Source organism: Euleptes europaea, chromosome 4, assembly GCF_029931775.1.
Source record: "Euleptes europaea isolate rEulEur1 chromosome 4, rEulEur1.hap1, whole genome shotgun sequence".
Lineage (NCBI taxonomy): Eukaryota > Metazoa > Chordata > Lepidosauria > Squamata > Sphaerodactylidae > Euleptes > Euleptes europaea.
Window position 1 is genome coordinate 57,792,695 of NC_079315.1, and position 19,221 is coordinate 57,811,915.

General features: G+C 42.9%; 1 protein-coding gene across 1 annotated transcript in view; it reads right to left on the reverse strand.

Annotated features, from left to right (window-relative positions):
* Positions 1–19,021, reverse strand: part of PTCH1 (patched 1) — an 89,167-nt gene extending 70,146 nt beyond the window's left edge. The window contains exons 1-2 of the mRNA XM_056847996.1: positions 18,806–19,021; positions 17,098–17,290 (exon numbers count right to left, since the gene is read on the reverse strand). Coding sequence (XP_056703974.1) covers positions 17,098–17,290; positions 18,806–19,006 — 394 coding nt within the window. The 5' untranslated portion in view covers positions 19,007–19,021. The remainder of the gene's footprint in view (positions 1–17,097; positions 17,291–18,805) is intronic.
* Positions 19,022–19,221: the final 200 nt, after the last annotated feature.

Here is a 19,221-nt window from a genome sequence, read left to right on the forward strand (position 1 = left end):
CCCCCCCCCCCCGGCACTATAAAAAGTGGCGGGATGTGTGTGTTTCTGTGCATTTTTAAGAGTAGCCTCCTCCTGCACAGTATTAGCCTGTTCAATCAAAGCCTTATCTGTTATATTTCTGCCTGTCTTTCTCCTCTGTTTAGCACATTCACCAACAAGAGAAAAGGAGGCAAGCAATGGAAGCTTTGACCTGCAGCTGTAACACAATACTTTCGCACAGCCCTGTCGACCCCTGACATAAATTTTACACCGCAGCTGGCATTTACACACTTAGCATTACCATATGTATAGCCTACTCTGTGCTAATTATGCTAATCACCTGTCTAACTCTCTGCTGCGAAAAAATGGTTGTATTTAGCAGTCCACTGCCTACAAATGCAGCTTACTGTGTGGCTGAAATGTACATTCAGACAGCTCTGAACGGCAAGATTTTTCCACGTTGCTGGTTTCATTCAAGCCACAGAAAAATTTATTCAAGTCAACTGGTTTCGGTCTGCAACAAAAAAGTTACGAGAAAAAAGTGAGTGTGTTCCTGCCCTAACATTCTAAGTCTGCTTGCAAGCAAAATGATAAATCAATTGGTGTGGGAAACAAAAACGGGAGAGAGATTTCTTTTGCAAGTCATGTGAAACTGTAGCCTGTTTTTTCTAAAGGGAAAAAGGAAAAAAGGTCATCTTATTTCCACAAATCTCTAAAAAGTAGTTAATATTTAAGATAGATCACAACTCTCTCAAATTGATACTTTTTTAAAAAAAAATCACCACTTCGGTGCTAGTATCAAGATATTACCCCCCCCCCAACCCTGATGTTTGTTACTAACTGACACCACAGTATCATTTCCCACGGATTTACTTTCCTGGAGTGCATCATAAAGGGCCTTTTGTACTAGTGTAAGGCAGGAGGAACTTCCCAAAAGATAATGACCTCAAGGTGGTGCAAAAGTGAAATGAATGAAATCAGAATTACATCTGCAAATAAATGAAACTGGAATAAAGTCCAATTCAGCAATTACACAAGACCAAAACAAACAGATACTCATAAACTCTCTATGGTGCTTTTCCTTCTCTCGTGAACACAAGCCAAAAAAGTTAAGAAGATCTTTGAGTTATGTTAAATTGAAATGTGATGACATTTTTTAAAAATGACAAAATGGAAAAGTGGGCAGATGCCTTTCATTTAAATACCTAATTTCTTTCTAGGCCTTCTTCCTGAGATGACTAACCATTGCTGGCACTTGCTAGCTTCCTTTCCTGCAGGTATTTAAAACATAATTCATCACATACAAATATGTTCCAGCAAACTGATACATGTTCTACTCCTCACAGGATACTGTGATATGATTAGAGATTGCCCAACGGATATTCCAAAACTAATTCTGAGAATGATTTCATGGTGATGGCTTTTCTTCTTCTTCAGGCACACATATTTGTAATTGTTTTTTTTTACTAAGAGAACAGACATTACCACATGTATCGATTCTGTCATGGCAAGCTTCCAGTGCCATCCTAAGCAGAGCTCCACCTTTCTAAGCCCCTAGACTTCAATGGGCTTAGAGGGCTGAAACTCTGTTTAGAACAGCACTGACAGAGTGTATGCTAACCCACTCAGGTCGGTCACTCAGTGCACTAGGTAATGAGAAAACCTTATGGCTCCACTGGTGCTGATTCTCATCCTTTGTCTCCTTGCATTCCACAATGGCTAAAGCTACTGTTCACAAAAAGGCAAAACGAACAGTCAGAAAAGTCACCAGTGTCAGTTCTGTTTTAACACGGCACATTGATTTAACGTCCTTTCAGTCCTTTTAATATTAACAACATCCTTTTAATATGATACAATGTGGAGCTATTGGCAATGAGGAAGGAAGTATAGTCTAGTGAAGTAGGAACAATGATGTTGGGGCAGACTCATTCTGCTGCAGCTGTTTCTGAACGTTGCCCCATTTATAGCTGCTTTCAGTGCCCACATAACATCTCCCCAAAGGGCCAATGCCCTTTGATTCTAATCTTAATGATTTTATGAAACTGAATATTCTCGCAGAACACTCTTATTTCAGCCCTGTAATGATAATTTTGTTAGTCCTTTTTACATTTATTATCTTACTGTGGTAAAAAAATAAAACACTATTTAAAACAAAACACTGAATAAACTAAACCATACAATCAATGCCACGTTTCGCTTTCCAGCATCTCAGTTTCAGCTGATATTCCTTGCCAGTCTAAAGTATTAATTTATCCAGGCTTTTGCTGCTCCAGAAACCTAGCTATGCAGCCAGGAGCTCAAACAACACTACAACTACTGTGCTCTTTTCAGAGCAGGGAAATTTTTTTTCCCTCTGAAAAAAAGAAAAAGAAAAAAAAGGAGATGGACCACCCTGCTCTCATGGCACAGAGCACTGTTTACATTGCAAGACTTGACTGTGTAATACATCTGGCATTTTTGGGCAGGATTCCTGAGCTAGAGGCCAGAAGCCCTTAAGCAATGATTTAAGGGGAGGGGAAAAAACCCTACAAGTTGACTTAACAGTGCTCATTCCTAGTGAGTTGCACTTCACTTTTGATTATTGACTGAAAAGCACAAACACACTGGTTCAGTAAACGGGTGGGGGGGGAGAGGGGGTGTCCCTCCAGACAGTTTTGTTATTGTCGTGAATGAAAAAGGCTTACAGATTCAAAGCCTCCTTCCAACTTCATCTATTCGGTGTGTGCCACAAACTTTACAACTTAAAAAAATATATGCTTCTGCAATTGTGCAGCATATTACAATTTCATAACATACTGTGGGAAAACATTTTAATGCTGGAATTTGTAAATCTGTACCACAGCAGTCACTGTGGCTTGAAAGCTAGCAGTGTTTAGTGGTTACAGTACTGGACCAGGACCAGAGTGGTTCAAACATCTGTTCAGCCATGAAACTCACTAGATGACCTTTGGCCAGTCATTTGCTCTAGCCTACCTCACTGGGTTGTTGTGAAGATAAAATGAGAAGAAGGAACCCTATGTTACCTTCTTTGAGATCCTTGGAGAAAGGACTGGATAAAAATGTAACATGCAGATTGAAGAGGTCAAGGAGTGGGATCCCATCACACATACTTCTTTACACTCAATGTATATAATCAAAGTGTGGAATTCACTGCCAGGAGGTACAGTGATGGCTTTAAAGGGGGATTAGACAGATTCATGGAAGATACTACTACTATACAATAGCTACTATACAATACTATACTATGCAATAGCTACTAGCCAGAAAGCTTCCATTGCAGAGCGGGGATTTGAACCTGGAGATTGACAACTCTTTCAAGGAGCTCAAGGCAGTGCACGTGACTCTCCCCTCCTCTAAGTTTCCCTTACAACCTTGCAAGGTAGCGTAGGCTAGGTGAGCTTCATGAGTAAATGGGAATTTGAACCTGAGTCTCCTCAGTCATATTCTAACACTAATTACTAAACCACACAGATTTAGGCTAAGAAAAAGGTTCTTTTAAATTCTTTTCTGAAAGTTCTTTTAAATTCAGAGAAGCCAAGCTAACCTTGTGTGGCATATCCAAAAGGTACAGTATTAATGTTTGCTTCAGAGAAGCACACATTAGTGCACTGCTTAATGCATAAGGGAATATCACATGAAATAGCAAAAGCATGAAAATATGAAACAGAACATAAACATATTGCCCAACCCTGTTGTGCAGATCTTCAAAATATTTGTGTTATAGACATGAATTTCTTATACATCACAATGTGATCCCCTGCCAACATCACCAGAGATCAATTTGGATCCTTTGGAGGGTTTTCCTGATGGAAGGGGAAGGTTGCTGCTATCCACTCTGACTGTATGGAGGGGGGTGTCATTCCCCAGAGGAAGCATTTCAAGGGCAATTGGCTGCAACTGGACAGGGTGGGGGGGAATGAAAGGAAGGTATGCTCTGTGGACAGAAATCCTTCCGCCAGTAGAAACTTGTGGTGGGATCATCCAAACCATCTTATTTTGATTATCCAATATGTTTTCAAGTAAGGACTTGGGGGGGGGGTTGCATAGATATGCACCACAGAGGAGGATTCACATTTTCTCACTATGTCATCAGCTTGTCGAACGGAAAGTTGACGCAGCAGTATAATCCTGATTGGATGGGCAAGAATTGCAACTCTTGTCTGTGGAAAAAATTAACCTAGGGCCATGAGTTAGCAATCTACTCCAAGATGCTTGGGCCTGTTATGGGCAAGTTAAAGCTGGCATCCTAGTGGGCATGGTTTTAGAAGGTCACAGAAAGGTCAGCTTTGAAGGAGACATCCATATGAAATATAAACATGAGATTGTGAAAACCAGACAAATCTCCCATAGCTTCATCCAGCCAGCACTAATCTAGGCATCAGCTTTGGAGCATAATCTAAACAAAAGGATCAGTCAGTTCAGACATCTGGAAGTTGTCATATTTTGGAGTCTCTTAATAGTTGAGCACATAAGCAAAGGATCCAGTTGCACTTTCAAACCTGCTGGTCAGAGATTTCAAGGAGTATTGTAAGTACCTCTGACACCACTGAATAGAATGTTTAATAATAGCAGGTACCAAGACAGAAATGCAAGAGGAGAACACTGGTATGGTTGTGAATGTTGGTTTGGTTTGGGCATTTTCTACCCATCTTTGAAAATTCATGAGAGATGAGACAACTGTTCCACTAAGAGAGAGGGCAACCATGCATGTATTGTGTAGCTATTAAGCATCTGTCCACAAGAATAAGGAGCTGCTCTTTGTCTAAAAGAGATTTCTCATAACATCCTGTTCAGACATCATGAACTCGATCCTTCCTCCCCTTCTCCTCCCTCTGTCTCCACTCTCTTGCCATTTTAACCGTGTGGTGCAAACACTGGTGAGTTATGGCTAGCACTTGCCTCCCAACCATACATTCTAAAGCAGATCCACTTCAATCCATGTCTGCCAACCATGATTTTGATACAAGACATTAACCACAGTTTGCCAACATGGACATCACAGCACATTATGGTTAGGGGAAACCAGGAAGCAACTGATGCAACCTGCATGTGAAAGGGGGAGGGAGAGAAAGGAGGGACCATGCAAGTCTGTAGCACATTCCAAGATTTCTGAAAACATTGTTTTGAAGAACAGGCTTATGTCTTTTGATTGTTTTTCAACAACTATAGATGTGCTCAAATGACTGATGCCTTCCATTCCCTTACTGCAGTCACAAGCATTCTGTAGAATAGAAAAACTAAACATAGGACCAGATGAGTCCAGTGAAAGCAGTACCTCTCTGTCACAAAAACAACCGCCTACACATTCCTGAATGTAAGAAAGAACCCCATCTACTACATTGCCCACTCTAATCTATAAATTAACCAAAGAACACAGAAAACAAAAGCAAAATCAGTTTCAGTTTCACTTTACAGTTTCTTTCATTATGTCGTTTCCTGTAATAGATGCTTCAAATGATAAAAGTGACCCATTGCAAGCCATTACCTCAAAGTGACTGAAGTTAGGTGAACACAGAGTATTATCTACCAATGGGTAGCTCAGCCATAATGCTACATGTCCTCTCATCAGGTCTTAGATTGAATCAGATTATTGCTGCATTTAACCTCAAAATGCCAACTGTGATTGACAGCAATCCTCCGAGGTATCAGGAACAGTATATTTTCTAGACTTGCAAGTGAAGTGGAATTGCCAGGAACTGAACCCAGGGCTTCCACATGCAAAGCATGTCTCTTGCCAAAGGGCTATGATTCCTCCCCTTCACCAGTTAGTTAAGCAATGTTTACTCACAGCTAATAGTACGCAGAAAAAGCCAATGATAAATACAGAAGGGGAGGAATAAGAAAATTCATGTGTGAGACAAGAAAGGTTTGAGGAAGGAGAGGGCAGTCTTACAGCCTATTACCAATCCTTTCATCATGTTGACATGTGCATTGGTCTAGTATGTTGTATTGGTAAGACTAGTAGACAGGAGCTGGGAAGAACCAAGTGTAAGTCCATGCTTAAGCCATGGAGCACACTTGGGCCAGCCATTCTCTATTTCAGAGTCACTATAAGAAAAAAGACTGGATCACTCCATCCACATATGCCACCTAGAACTCCTTGACAAAGGGTGGGGTGAGGAATTACTGGTCCGAAGTAGTAACTTATCACATTGTGTATCTAGACATATCTTACTCGTTTTTCTTCATTATTTCCTTCACATTGTACCATTCCTCAGCTTTTCCAGATTTATGATTAACAATGAGGATTATTCTCACCACTAAGTGAACACCAAGGACGATGGGTTTCCTACTTGGTTACACATTTATGGAACAAAAATAAAAATCAGTCCTGAGGCACCTTAAAGACTCATCAGTTTTATTGTGGTATAAGGTTTCGTGGGCTATAAACCCAGTTTATCAGATGTAAATTACCCATTAAAACATATGTAGAGGTTAGAGTGTTGGACAAGGATTGGCGAAACTCAGGTTCAAACTCCTGTTTGCCATGAAACTTACTGTGTGGCATTGCACTCATAATTCTTTCTCAGCCTAACCAGTGTAACAGGGTTATCAGGAGGAAAAAATGGGGAGGACCATGTATACCGTGCTGAGATTCTTGGAGGGATAAGAATGCAGCAAATAAGTAACAGTGCTATCCTAAGCAGAGCTGTGAGTTTTTTCTGAGCAACAAGGCTGTTTGTCTACTGATACTTTGGGGTGGGGGGGGAACACCCCTTTTAAAAAAATTTAGAACAAAACTTAAATCTGTCATTGGTGCCTTTAGAGCTTCTGTCGAAAATTCTACTGACAGGAGAGAAATGTACATTACCATTGATCCACAAGCAATGAACATAATTCACTCATGGCCCAGAGAATAATCTGAAGGCATTTGACGAACTTACATTTCTGAGGAGAAGGTTGCCAGGTTTGGGCCTGGCAATTTTTCAATAGGAGTCTGCCCAAAAGCACCATGTATTGCACTCTAAGCTACTCACAGTGCATTCCTAAGGAGAGTTACTCCAGTCTAAGCCCATTCATTTCAATGGGCTTAGACTGGAGTAACTCTCCTTAGGAATGCACTGTTAGAGGAATGAGAAAATTGTACTAATGTGTCTGTTAACCTTATCAGTTACATAGGTAGAAGCCATATGTCAGGCATAGTCAGTCTTTGGAAAACATCACATGTGACGCTTGGGATACCGCTATACAAGATTCCAGAGTAGTGCTATTTCTCAGTGTGTTTCCATTGTATTTATAAGGAGTGGCAGGAGGGGTTCTGATTTGTACTGCGCCATGGGGTTGGTTCAGGGGAATGTTAACCCTTCCCTCTGGTTTCCCCAGACAGAAGTTGCCTCTCTTTTTTGTTTGTTTCTACCAGGGTTTATGGCAGTTTAGAAACTTCTTCCCTTTTATCAGATAAAAGCTCTATGACACATCGAACTTGAGCGATGAATAGTTGTTTATCACTTATCACTCAATAGCTAAAAGGAGTAAAAAAATATTGCAACTGCTAGAGTTCTTTTTGGATCTTTGTCAGCGAGGAAGGTGACTACGGTTGTACCCACACAGCGTGGCCCCATCCAAAATGGGCTTCCCTTGCTGCTGGTTTTTTTTTTTTAAGGAAAGATATGAAAAGATCAGATCACAGGTGCATTATAGTGCCTTTAAATAGCAGCAAAGGGTTGAAGGGTAGAGCATAGGGTGATGGTCCCCATTCAACTGATGTCTAGGGTTAGGGTCTCTGATATGTGTATCAAGTCATAGCTGACTTATGGCAACCCTGTAGGGTTTTCAGGGCAAGAGACTTACAGAGGTGGTTTGCCATTGCCTGCCTCTGCAAAGCAACCCTGGAATTCCTTGGTGGTCTCCCACCTAGGGTGTGCGCTTATTTTTTGGAATTTTTTAGATTCGGGTTTAATAGACCGATACAGGGGTTTTCCAAGTATCCCAAAATTTTCAGGCTCACTAAACTCTATGGGATATATTTGCAGGGCTCTAGGGAAGTGTTTTTTAAGGTAGAGCCACCAAATCTGCTACATAGCTGCAGGTGCTTCTCCTTACAAAAGCCCCTGAGTTTGGTTAAATTTGGGTCAGGGTCCAATTTTATAGGCACCTAGTTTTCTTCCATTTGGGGACCCATAAAATTGGACCCCCTGACCCAATCTTCACTAAGTGTGTGGGTTCTCATAAGGATCGACACCTGCAGCTCCACTGAAAATTTGGTGCCTCTACCTTGAAAAACAGTCCCCCCACCCCAGAGCCCTGGAAGATTTGCCACAGGGTAACATGGAGCCGTTCCCTTTAAAAGTTTAAGGGAACAGCTCCTATATTAGCTAATGGGAAAACTTTATGGGGCTCGAGAAGACTATTTTTTAAGGCAGAGGCACCAAATTTGCAGCATAACTGCTGGTGCCTCTCCTTACAAGAATCCACGAGTTTTGTGAAGATTGGGTCAGTGAGTCCAATTTTATGGGCCCCCACATTTTCCCCCATTGTTTCCAATGGAGGATGGATGGGGCACCCTTTTGGGGGGCCCATAAAATTGGACCCCCTGACCCAATCTTCACCAAATTCAGGGGTTCTTGTAAGGAGAGCCACCTGCAGCTACACTGCAAATTTGATGGTTCTACCTCAAAAAACCTCCCCCCAGAGCCCCACAAAGATAATAGACCTGAAAAAGCCACAAAAAAATCCGAAAAAATATTTTTTTGGGCTTTGCCTTTTTGGTTCTTTTAAAATGGTATCTATTTTTTGGCCCAAAAAACCCAAACAGCTTTTCCCAGTTCAGCATATCCAAATGCACATCCCTAGTCCCTTCCAAATACTTACCAGGGCCGATCCTGGTTAGCTTCCAAGATCTGATGAGATCAGGCTAGCCTGGCCACCCAGGGTCTCTGATAGAGGTGGTTAATTTCAAAAGACATCCTTCATCTTCCAAACCCAATATGCCACTCTTCCACCTTTCCCCCTGAACTCCCTCTTCAAATTCTCCTTCCTGGATGTGAATTTCCAACTCCCAAAGCCTCTTCCCCACATCCCATCTCAGCATGGTGTTGTGATTAACAGCGATGGTTTGGAGTGGTGGACTCTGATCTGGAGAACAAGGTTTGATTCCCCACTCCTCCACATGAGTGGCGGAGGCTAATCTTATGAACCGGGTTGGTTTCCCCACTCCTACACATGAAGCCAGCTGGGTGACCTAGTCACACTCTCTCAGCCCCATGTACCTCACAGGGTGTCTGTTGTGGGGAGGGGGAGGGAAGGTGATTGTAAGCCAGTTTGATTCTTCCTTAAGAGGTAGAGAAAGTCGGCATATAAAAACCAACTATTTTTCTTCTTCCTTTCCAAAATATTTTGGTATATTTTCCCTCCCTAGCCCAGCTATTTTAAACATCAGGTCACCCCAGCTATACTGATTTTTTCATTGTCAGACTCCACTACTTAGTCTACATCTCTCTACATTTTCATGCCAATTGATAAATTCTATTCCACCTTTCAAGTAAATGTATTGCATTCTCCTAGACTCTTCACACTCTTTATGCCTGTATCGTTAATTCAAAGGGAATGGTTGGAAGGTCATGTAGTATCTGTCTGCCAATAAAACATGTTTTCTGCCCATTTAGCTTCTAAGATGCATCTTCCATGGCATTCTATGAAACTTGATGCTTGAATATGCATCTAAACTCATTAAGTTAGCTGAAATATTTGTTTAAAATTCCTGTTATAACAGGAAGCTGGCAACCCTTGGGAAACAAATACCATAACTGTCTTCACTCTTTTACAGCCAACTCTTCAATCACTCCTATATTGCATAAAAAGAACCGGGGAAGGAAACAGAAGTAGTAAGCCACAACAAGTTATATATGAAGTGCTCCTTGTATTTCAGCAATAAAGGAACTACTCCTTTGCTATCCATTTCCTTTTCTCTGATCTGCTTAAGGGTTAATGCAGCTAAGCCAGGAAGAGGCATTCCAAAACTATTCCATTCCCTACAGAATCATGAATGCGTCTAGTCTAGCAGTGCTAAGCCATTTCCTGATGTAATAGGCTGACTCCAGTGTATCCAGGTATTTGAACGCCTACTTGTCAGTAGTGGCAGACCTACAGAGAGATACCACCTTGGTCAGCAACTTTTGTCCTACTCACAACTAATATAAAAAGTTACCTAATCACTTGAGAAGCTGCTCTCCAGCTGCCTTTTTGTGCCCAAACTTTTTTTGTGTACTAAGCCTGACATCAGCAAAGCAAGTCTCTACAAAAGCCAGAGGGCCCTTTTTGTGCTATTCTAACTGTGCAGTTTAGATTGCCTCTATTAGCAAAGCCTACCCTGTGGACATACAGAGGTAGAGGACCTGCATGTTGGGGAGAGGCTGCTGTGTGATTTGTGGTGTGTGCGCATGCCATAAAGTAACAACTGACTTATGGCAACCCCATAGGGTTTTCAAGGCAAGAGAAATTCGGAGGTGGTTTGTCAGAACTGTCTCAGCCCACGCAGAGGCAGGCAATAAGAGAACAGTGACTAGGCCAAGGTCACCCAACAGACTTCATGTGGAGGAGTGGGGAATCGAACCCAGTTCACCGGATTAGAGGCCACTGCTCATGTGGAGGAGTGGAGAATCAAACCTGGTTCTCCAGATTAGAGTCCGCCGCTCTTAACCACTACACCATGCTATGCGTCCAATTCATTCATACATTAGTTCCACACTGAAGCTGTTCTCCAGAAACCAGCTGATGATGTTAATGACATTCGCTGCATGCATAATTATACCAGAGAATCCACACATCAGTATACAGTGAGCCATTGAGGTAACTGAAATAATTCACCTCTCAGTTTTTGTTGACCACACAAAAGCTGATCATGACTCTATCCCATTTGCCAAAGACCTTTTTTTAAAAAAACCCAAAAAAACCATGAGCGGACTTGTGCTTTTACTTCAGGGCAGCAAGCATATCACTCCATTTCCACACCCCTATTTAACTGCACATCTACTAAACCTACATCTCGTTCTCAGGGAACAATCTGAATAACCCTTCTCTATAAAGCTACACCACACTTTCACTTAACTTTAGCAGAACATCCCAAGACTTCCCTGTCAAATTCAGTTCTTTCCCTCAAGTAAACCATGCTGAGAATTGATGTTAACTCTTGAAGGCATTACAGTGCCAATAACATTGTTAAGGCAACTGAGGTACCTATCGGCTGCACTGCTTGGAAGTAACTGCAGAGTAATAAATGGCAATACATAGGAAAGATCAACTGAACACCTATAGGCACTGTGCTTCTGTTCTGCAACTATAGAAAAAAATCACATCAATTTATCTTCCAGAAAAAAATCAAGAGCAAAACAAGGCAAAAAAGAGCAGATTGTTACCAACACTGCATGGAACCACCACTATAACTACATGTATGATTGATGGCAGTTGCGCCACAAGTGACTACTGTAGAAACCCCCTATAGTTTTGGTGCTAAGTGGTCCAAGATCATATGATTCTTCAACCATCTGAAGATGATTATTTCCGTAACATTCAAAACAGGAAGAAGAATTGTGTTGGAAATAATATGTGTGCATTATTATATTGCATGGGCACCAATTACATGGAACTAGGATCAATTTGATTCTTTTGGACCCTTCAGATTAGCCTTGTGAAAAATCTGACTATGACACTTCTTCCCTGAAAGAAAAAAAGGTCTAGAGAAAAGGAGGAGGGCTGTTCAGAAAAACAGTGCTTGGTTTAATGGGCCGTCAACATGTGTAAATAATCTTTGCTATGTTTAATAGGTGTACTCTTATTTTCTTCTCACTCTTGCTCCCCTCTTCCCTGGACAGCAGCATCTCAATGTTTGCCAACACAGTTTCTTATTTTCCATGGTCACGTAGGGTTTTCGAGGCAAGAGACGTTCAGAGGTGGTTTGCTATTGCCTGCCTTCACATCATGCCCCTGGTATTCCTTGGAGGTCTCCCATCCAAATATATGCCAGGGTTGAGGCTGAGAGTGTGCGACTGGCCCAAGGTCACCCAGCAAGTTTCCATGGCAGAGTGGGGATTCGAACCTGGGTTTCCCAGACCTTAAGTCTGACACATTAACCACTACACCACCATAGGTGGCTTTTTAAAAAAGACACAGCAAATGTATAGATCCAGCAATAGGATAACTAACTGGAGCCTCCCTGTTCAGAGGCAATATACTTCTGAATGCCAATTACTGGGAGAAGCAACTAGGAATAGACACTTAGCCCTCTGTCTTCCTGCTTATGAGCCTTCTGGGGCAACAGGTTAGATATCCTGGGAAACACAATGCTTGAATAGATGAACTATTGATCAGATATTGCAGGACCTTCTGTATTTGACATTTGGAGCTCTCTAACACAAAGTCTAAAATGGACAATACATGCATTAATCTTTCTAAGATTAAAATTTTGAAAGAAAATTTAATTAAAGCACATAGAGATATGGCCAGTGAAACAATTTAACTTCCTTGAAACATTGGATTATGAGGTTAGAAAGTGCGACAACCACACCAAGTTTAGTGACCTTGGAGCATACGGGGGCGGGGGGGGGGGGAGAAAGTAAAATATTTTGAGTGGCAGCTTTAAGAGCCAGAATTTTGTTGGAAAAAATATATAAAAACAAATGTGATGCCTGTTCCCTCCAAGATGCTGCTAACTGCCAAGAAGTTATTCAGGGGAAAGCCACTCGGTACCAATAGGTTTACAGAAGTCAAAGTGTATTGGCACAAGTTAGAAAGAAGAAAAATAACATTATAAGGAAGATTTGAAGGACTGCATCTTTTTTGTCTGATTTTCCTCCTCCTTCTTCTGAGAACTTGACTTCCAGGTGGGTTTTTACAGGCCTTGTGTAAATATTTCAACTCTAATAGCTTTAAACATACACTGCTAATCATTCACTTTGGAGTCTGGATGATCTTAAAATTCATTCAAACTTTACTCTCACAATGAAGGTTGAGTTGGGATTTTGTAAGTTTATAGTTCACTTGCAACAATATTTAAGAGTGTAGTATCTTCTGACACCGTTCTCTAGTATTCCACCAGACGTTACATAAAACAGACTGGGTTCTAATATAAATACTGACAATTTCTTGAGAGGCAATAATTTTCAAAAAGCTTTAACAACAAAAATAAAAGTGTCTTTATTGTAACAATCATGAACAACTATTTTAAGTCACTTGAAGTATTCACCTTATTTGGCTAATACTGTTTGACGTATTCAAATTCTTGAGCAAGAAAGAAAAAAAAGGGGGGAGATAATGGCTCCTCAATATTCTCTCTTTGCTACAGTCTTCTAAGTGTAAAAGTCAGCAACTGGTAGCCCCAGGGTCAAAGCTGGCTTTTGATAGATGTCACCTGCTCCTCAGGAGCTAACCCAGTGGTTACAAGGGACAGTGATGGGATAAGAAGCTAGGGTGATAGGACTTGTTGAGAAGCCTCAAAGACAGGAAAGGATGAAGTGGACTTTAGCCTACTAGCCTGCATAGCTAGTAGTAACTGCAGACTTAACTCTGTAACAGTCCTATAGACTTAAGCAGAGCTAGCCGACCTTTGGGCATGACAGTCGCACAACCATGTGTATATAACATCATATTGCATATCCTTCAATTAACTCAAAGAAGCACAACTTCCTGATTCCATACTCCCATTATCATGCCTACTAGAACCCCTACTTTCCCAATAATTAGGAATTTATAGAGTATCATCATAGTCCTATGGAAACAACTCCAAGAATCATTCCTACCTGGAGTTCAGGCATCTCACTACAAGGGAAGAAGAGAGTCTCCCTCTTTCTGTGGTGCACTACAACCACAAGAAACCGCAGCACAACTAACTTGGCAAGGGACTATGAAGCCATTGTAGTTCATCCTCACATCCCCAATCAAAAGTATCTCAGACGGCAGGTTTTGGGAAAGACCTTTCTCTGCCCAGGATCCTGAAAAACTGCTGCTAGTCATTGTAGACAATAGTAAGCTAGAGGGACCAATACTATAAGGCAGCATTTCTGTATCACATAGAACCAACCCAAGTGATCCTCAGTATTCATCTTTAGCCTAGTTATGTTGTAATGTCCTTGGTAAAATAACTTCATTAGGCATTTTTAGCAAAAAAAAAATCCTTCTTTTTGTCTTAATACAGAAAGGCTATTACATGGTAATGTAGACTACAGACACAATCCGCTGAGAACACCTCCAACATATGTTCTTATGAAAAGAATGGGAATTGCAGAAGGGTTTCCATTCATCTGAGGGAGGCTTACGCTGAAGATGTTCCCATGGCTAATGTGTCAATGCGGAGATCTGGAAGCAAGTATGGATGTTATCATTTCTAGTGCATCTATGCCGAAAGAGCCATCATTTCCAAACCAGAGTCTCCCACTCAAGTCTTCACTCTGTACAGTTGAATATTCAACAGTTACTTATCTAGTTTAATTGTGTAGCAAGACTTTTCATAGCCAGACTATTTATATTATATTCTGTACTCTGTTCAAACACACAGTATAACCTGATCTGATTTTGTGGCCCATGGACCAGTAAACTAAAAGAAATGGGAACCAACTTAAAGAGTGCCTGCTTGTTTTAATTACACCACTGCTCTTCTTTCCCAATGTAATCTAGAAACACATGGGCTTCTTACAATTATTACATTAAGTATCATATAAAGATGTAATGAACTGTATAAATATGAAATTGGACAGGTTACAATGGCCAACATTGCAATCCTAAGAAGAGTTACACCCTTCTAATTGAAAACAATGGTCTTAAGTATAACTTTGCTTAGGACAGCATTGCAAGGGTGTTAGGGGAGATAACCTAGAAAACAAAAATCCAGAGAACTTCATCTAACTCTGACATCAGAAAAAAGTGGGCATCTTTCCTCCATACAGTAATAGTGTAGTGACATGAAAAGTCATCACAGTAGCAACACACCAAGCAGTTATTTAGTAAGCCATATTTTTCTTTTCCCAAGAGCTCCATATTATACTATGCATTCAGTTACAGATGAATTGTCACTGCAATAATCAGAAGATTGTTGGAATAAAAATGTCAGGAAAAGTAGGTGGTGATAGGATCACCAATCTTGGAGGATGGATTATCAGGTCAGCCAAGATAAGACTTCGGACCTAAATCCGCTTGTACCACTTGTAAACCCAACTGCAGTCAACTGGATGTCACATGCACTTGGGTGCAGGACGACAGTCTTAAAAAGCTGGAAACAGAATGTTAGTATGTGGTTAAGAGGGTAACCAGCCTACTGTCAACTCAGAACTGAATGAACTGATTTTATAGGCTCCACTGAAGGAACCCAAATAAAAAGCATAGAGTACATTTCTAAAAACTGGTTCTAATTGTAATATGTTAATCAGCTTCTTGGCAATAGACTACATTGGCTGCAGGGCCATAGCACTATCTGGATACTAGTCCTCTTCATATTACAGTTCCCAATTTTACACATTGATAATCCTCCACATCCCCACTGAAGGTTGTGTCCTTAAGATGCTTTTAGATATCATGCAATACACACCATTAAACACCAAACAGATGACCCCTCGACTTCAACCAATACCTGCCATTCATACTGGCAGGCTTGCGGTTGCTATAGGATACCTAAACAATTACAAAATCTTCCTAACCCTTTGTGTCCTTTCCCACCCTGTGTGTCAGCCATTGCACTTTGGGAAACCCACATCTAATTCCTGCATTCATTATCATTTGGAGATGGCCTACGTTAACTAGACACTATAGATAATTAAAAATGATGGCACACACACACATATCAAGGTTCTCTCTGTATCAAAGATAATCCCTCTTTAAAAATTCTTATGTGTTGTTCCTATTAAGGCCAGCATGGCTTTTATCATCCTAATCCATCAAAGTACGCTCTAGCTCTCACGGTCTTCACCCCTCATGAAGTAAGGGCAGCTTCTTCATTGGACTGGGGTGGGACAGGGTGGGATTCTTGTCATGCAACACGGCTTACTGCACACAAATACAGGGGATGGAGCCATCCATGTTGTCACTTATGATCCAAACTTATTTGTAAATAGCTGTAATAAATACAGACTAACGTCGTTGTTATGACTAGTGTTAGCATTAATTAACCCCAGTATGCCACTTCACTGGAAGGAGGAGACCAAGTACGGCTGCACATTTACTTTGGTGTAAATCAGTGGGACATACTTCTCAAACTGCATGTGAAGATGTACTATATCCCAAAACATGTCCATTCACATCAAACACAGAATCCAGAAACACATAGTCACTGAAAAAACTCTCCCCCACCTCCACTTAGCAAATACAGATAAATGTAAATTTTAGATAACTAGTTTGTTCCTAAGGTGAAGCAGCCAACATTTCTTCCCTGCTCATTAAAACTACAAGGCACAATCAGAAGATTGATTTGTTAGAAATCAAAACCCTCCTATTCCTCTTGTTTTAAAAATCAACTTTTGCCTTAAAAAAATAAAACACCCCCATTAACAAAGCCCCCACCCAGGGAGACCAGTAATCTGCTTTGCAAACATTCCAACATGCGTTCCAGCCTGGGCTTCACATTTCCCTTTTTTTTACCTTGAGACAATTTTTCCCCCTCAAAGCTGAAAGCTGTCCAAAAAAACAGGACCACACACAAGCACAGCCCTACCGAGCTGTGCTGATCACATTCCTCCTGATCCTGCTGCTGCTAGGGACACACACACACACACACACACAAAATGGCGGAGGGGGTGGGCTACTTTCCAGACAGACTTTCCTTTCATGCACTTGAGAGGAAAGAAACAGTCAACTCCCAACTAACCCCCTGCCCTGACACCAGGAGCTTCTCGCAGGACACACAGGCAGAGAAAGAGACAGAGACCGACTGCGTGCCCCACAAAACAAGTCCACCACAGCAAGGCACCCTTCTCTCCACCCCACACCGTAGCCCTCCTCTTCCCCCTCCAATTGCACCTCACACAACATAGCCCTCCGGAATGGATTACAGCCCTCTCAGTATATTCCACCTGGCCTCCGGCCAATGCTGCAGAAAAACCAACCATTTCTCCTTGGTGAGAGGGGGCCCTTTTTTTAAAAAAAGGAGAACATTATCACCCCCCCCCAAAAGCAATAAGGATTGGGATCAAATCTTACCTTCTACCCAGAGCTCCTCCACATTGGTTTCGAGATTAGCCGCTCTTAATCCCACAGCAAAAGCCCCGAATATCAGAAGGCCAACCACCAAAAATTTCCCGCAGTTTTTCTGAATGTAACAGCCCAGATTAAACAACAGTCTCTGAAACTTTGCTCGTAGCCACAGCGGTGCTTTTCTTCCAGTAGCCTTGCCCTGAAAAGCAAGGAATGGGTGACAAATCAAGGCTCTGTGACTAGTGCGCGGGGCAGGCTTTTGGGCAAACGATCCCAAATGAAAGCACAAACGCACCCACAGAATAATGATCCAGAAGCATCACAACAGTGACAGTATGGTGACAGACCTGGGTACCAGGAAGGGACGTCTGCACCCTGCGTCAGTCAGTCCCCACACACCCTCTGAGCCGCTCACATGCACAGTGGAACACGTCGTGGGGTTTTTTTTCTCCTCCTATTCATAAATCAAGGCAGGCTGCTGGATTACATCACAGCTGGAGTTCTGGATAAATCAGACAGACAGTGCATGCTCCCTTATCGAAGCAGCCTAGCCACTGACTTCTCCTTATGCAACCATCCCTATTGATTCCATTCGCAAAATAACCTTAACAGGAAAGACACGCTCCAAAATCTAAGTCAAACACACCAATATCAACCCAGCATGTCGAGCAATATGGGGGGGGGGGAACTGAATGAGAGAAGAAACTACTTAATCACAAGCGGTTGTCATCTTTGCCTCCTGCCTCCTTCTCTGAAGCCCCCCCCCAACTTGCTTGTAAATGTAGGGCCCCACGTGGTCAGCAGCACAATTCACATCATATGCTTAAAACTTATTCATTTCCATAGGGTTTGGAGAGGTGTGATCGGAATTAGGAAGCAGAGCAGCCATCTAAAAAGTTACGGCAATATTTGTGAACGGAAGAGGGCAGCCACATGGATTTCGAGCTTCTCCCTAAAGCCTTAAAAAAAGAAAAAAAACCTCCTGTACTCACTGAAATGAAACGATCACTGAAGAAAAGCGAGGATGTTTACTTTGAACGTTTTTCTCTCGCAGCAAATGTAACTCTTTCCCCCAGACTCGATACTTTCCTGGGGGCAAAAAAGGGACCGGAAGGGATGTTCGCCCTTGACCAGAGCCAGGGGAGGCTGAAGGTAGCAATTTGTTTACAACTTTCTCTCTCCTCTCTGCAGCGGGAGTTGCAACGTTGGCTTGGCAAGGCAGGGCGCTCACGGGGAGCCGAGGCTGCGGTGGGGCTTGAGGCGTGAGTGTGTGTGTGTGTGTGTTTGGGGGCGGGGGGTCCGGATGCACGAAGCATTCGAGATCTCGGTTTTTCAAAAGACTTTTACAGGAGCTGGGCCTACCGGGGACGGGGAGAATTAAAACAAAGCCAAAAAAAAAAGAAAAAGAAAAAAGCGAAGCCATCACGGGTCCGTTTAATGAGAGAAACGCAAAGCACAGGCGCAGCGAGGCAGAGCAAGGAAAGTGGCTCCGGGACAGGAAGGAAGGCGGGCTGCCTGGACACCGCTGCAGAGCCGCGGACATCCACACACATGCCTCACTTTCTCTCCCAGCAGTGTCCTGGCGATCCTGCCCTCTCCGCCGCCGCCACCTCTCCCCCTCCCTCCCTCCCTCCCCCCCTCCCCAATACACTCTGCCTAGGAGGAAAAGAAACCCCGGCGAGGCGAGGCGAGGAGAGGCGAGCTCGAAAGGCACCTTGGCTATCTGCTCCAAGGCGAAGCCTGCGTCGCAGTAGCTGGGGCGCTGCAGATACTCCAGGTCCGGCGGCGCGATGCGTCTGTCCCCGCCGGTCCTTCTCCGCCTCCTGCCGCCGCTTCTGCCCGGCCGATCTGGCTCTCTGCAGCCGCCGCCGCCGCCGCCGCTCTCCGGCTCGGAGGCACTAACAGCTGAGGCCATGTTGCCGCCGCACAGCCGGGGCTGTTGTTTTGGCGACCCAGAGGCGGGGGGCTCTGTGGTTCCCCCCAGCGCGCTGGGGCTGCTGCTTTGGGGCGATCCAGGGGGACCGGGGGACGGCTGGCTGGGGGGCGACTCTCTGCTGCTGCTGCTGCTGCTGCTGCTGCTGGCAGACCGCTTCTTCACACCGCGTTGGCTGCTGCTGCTGCTGTAGCTGC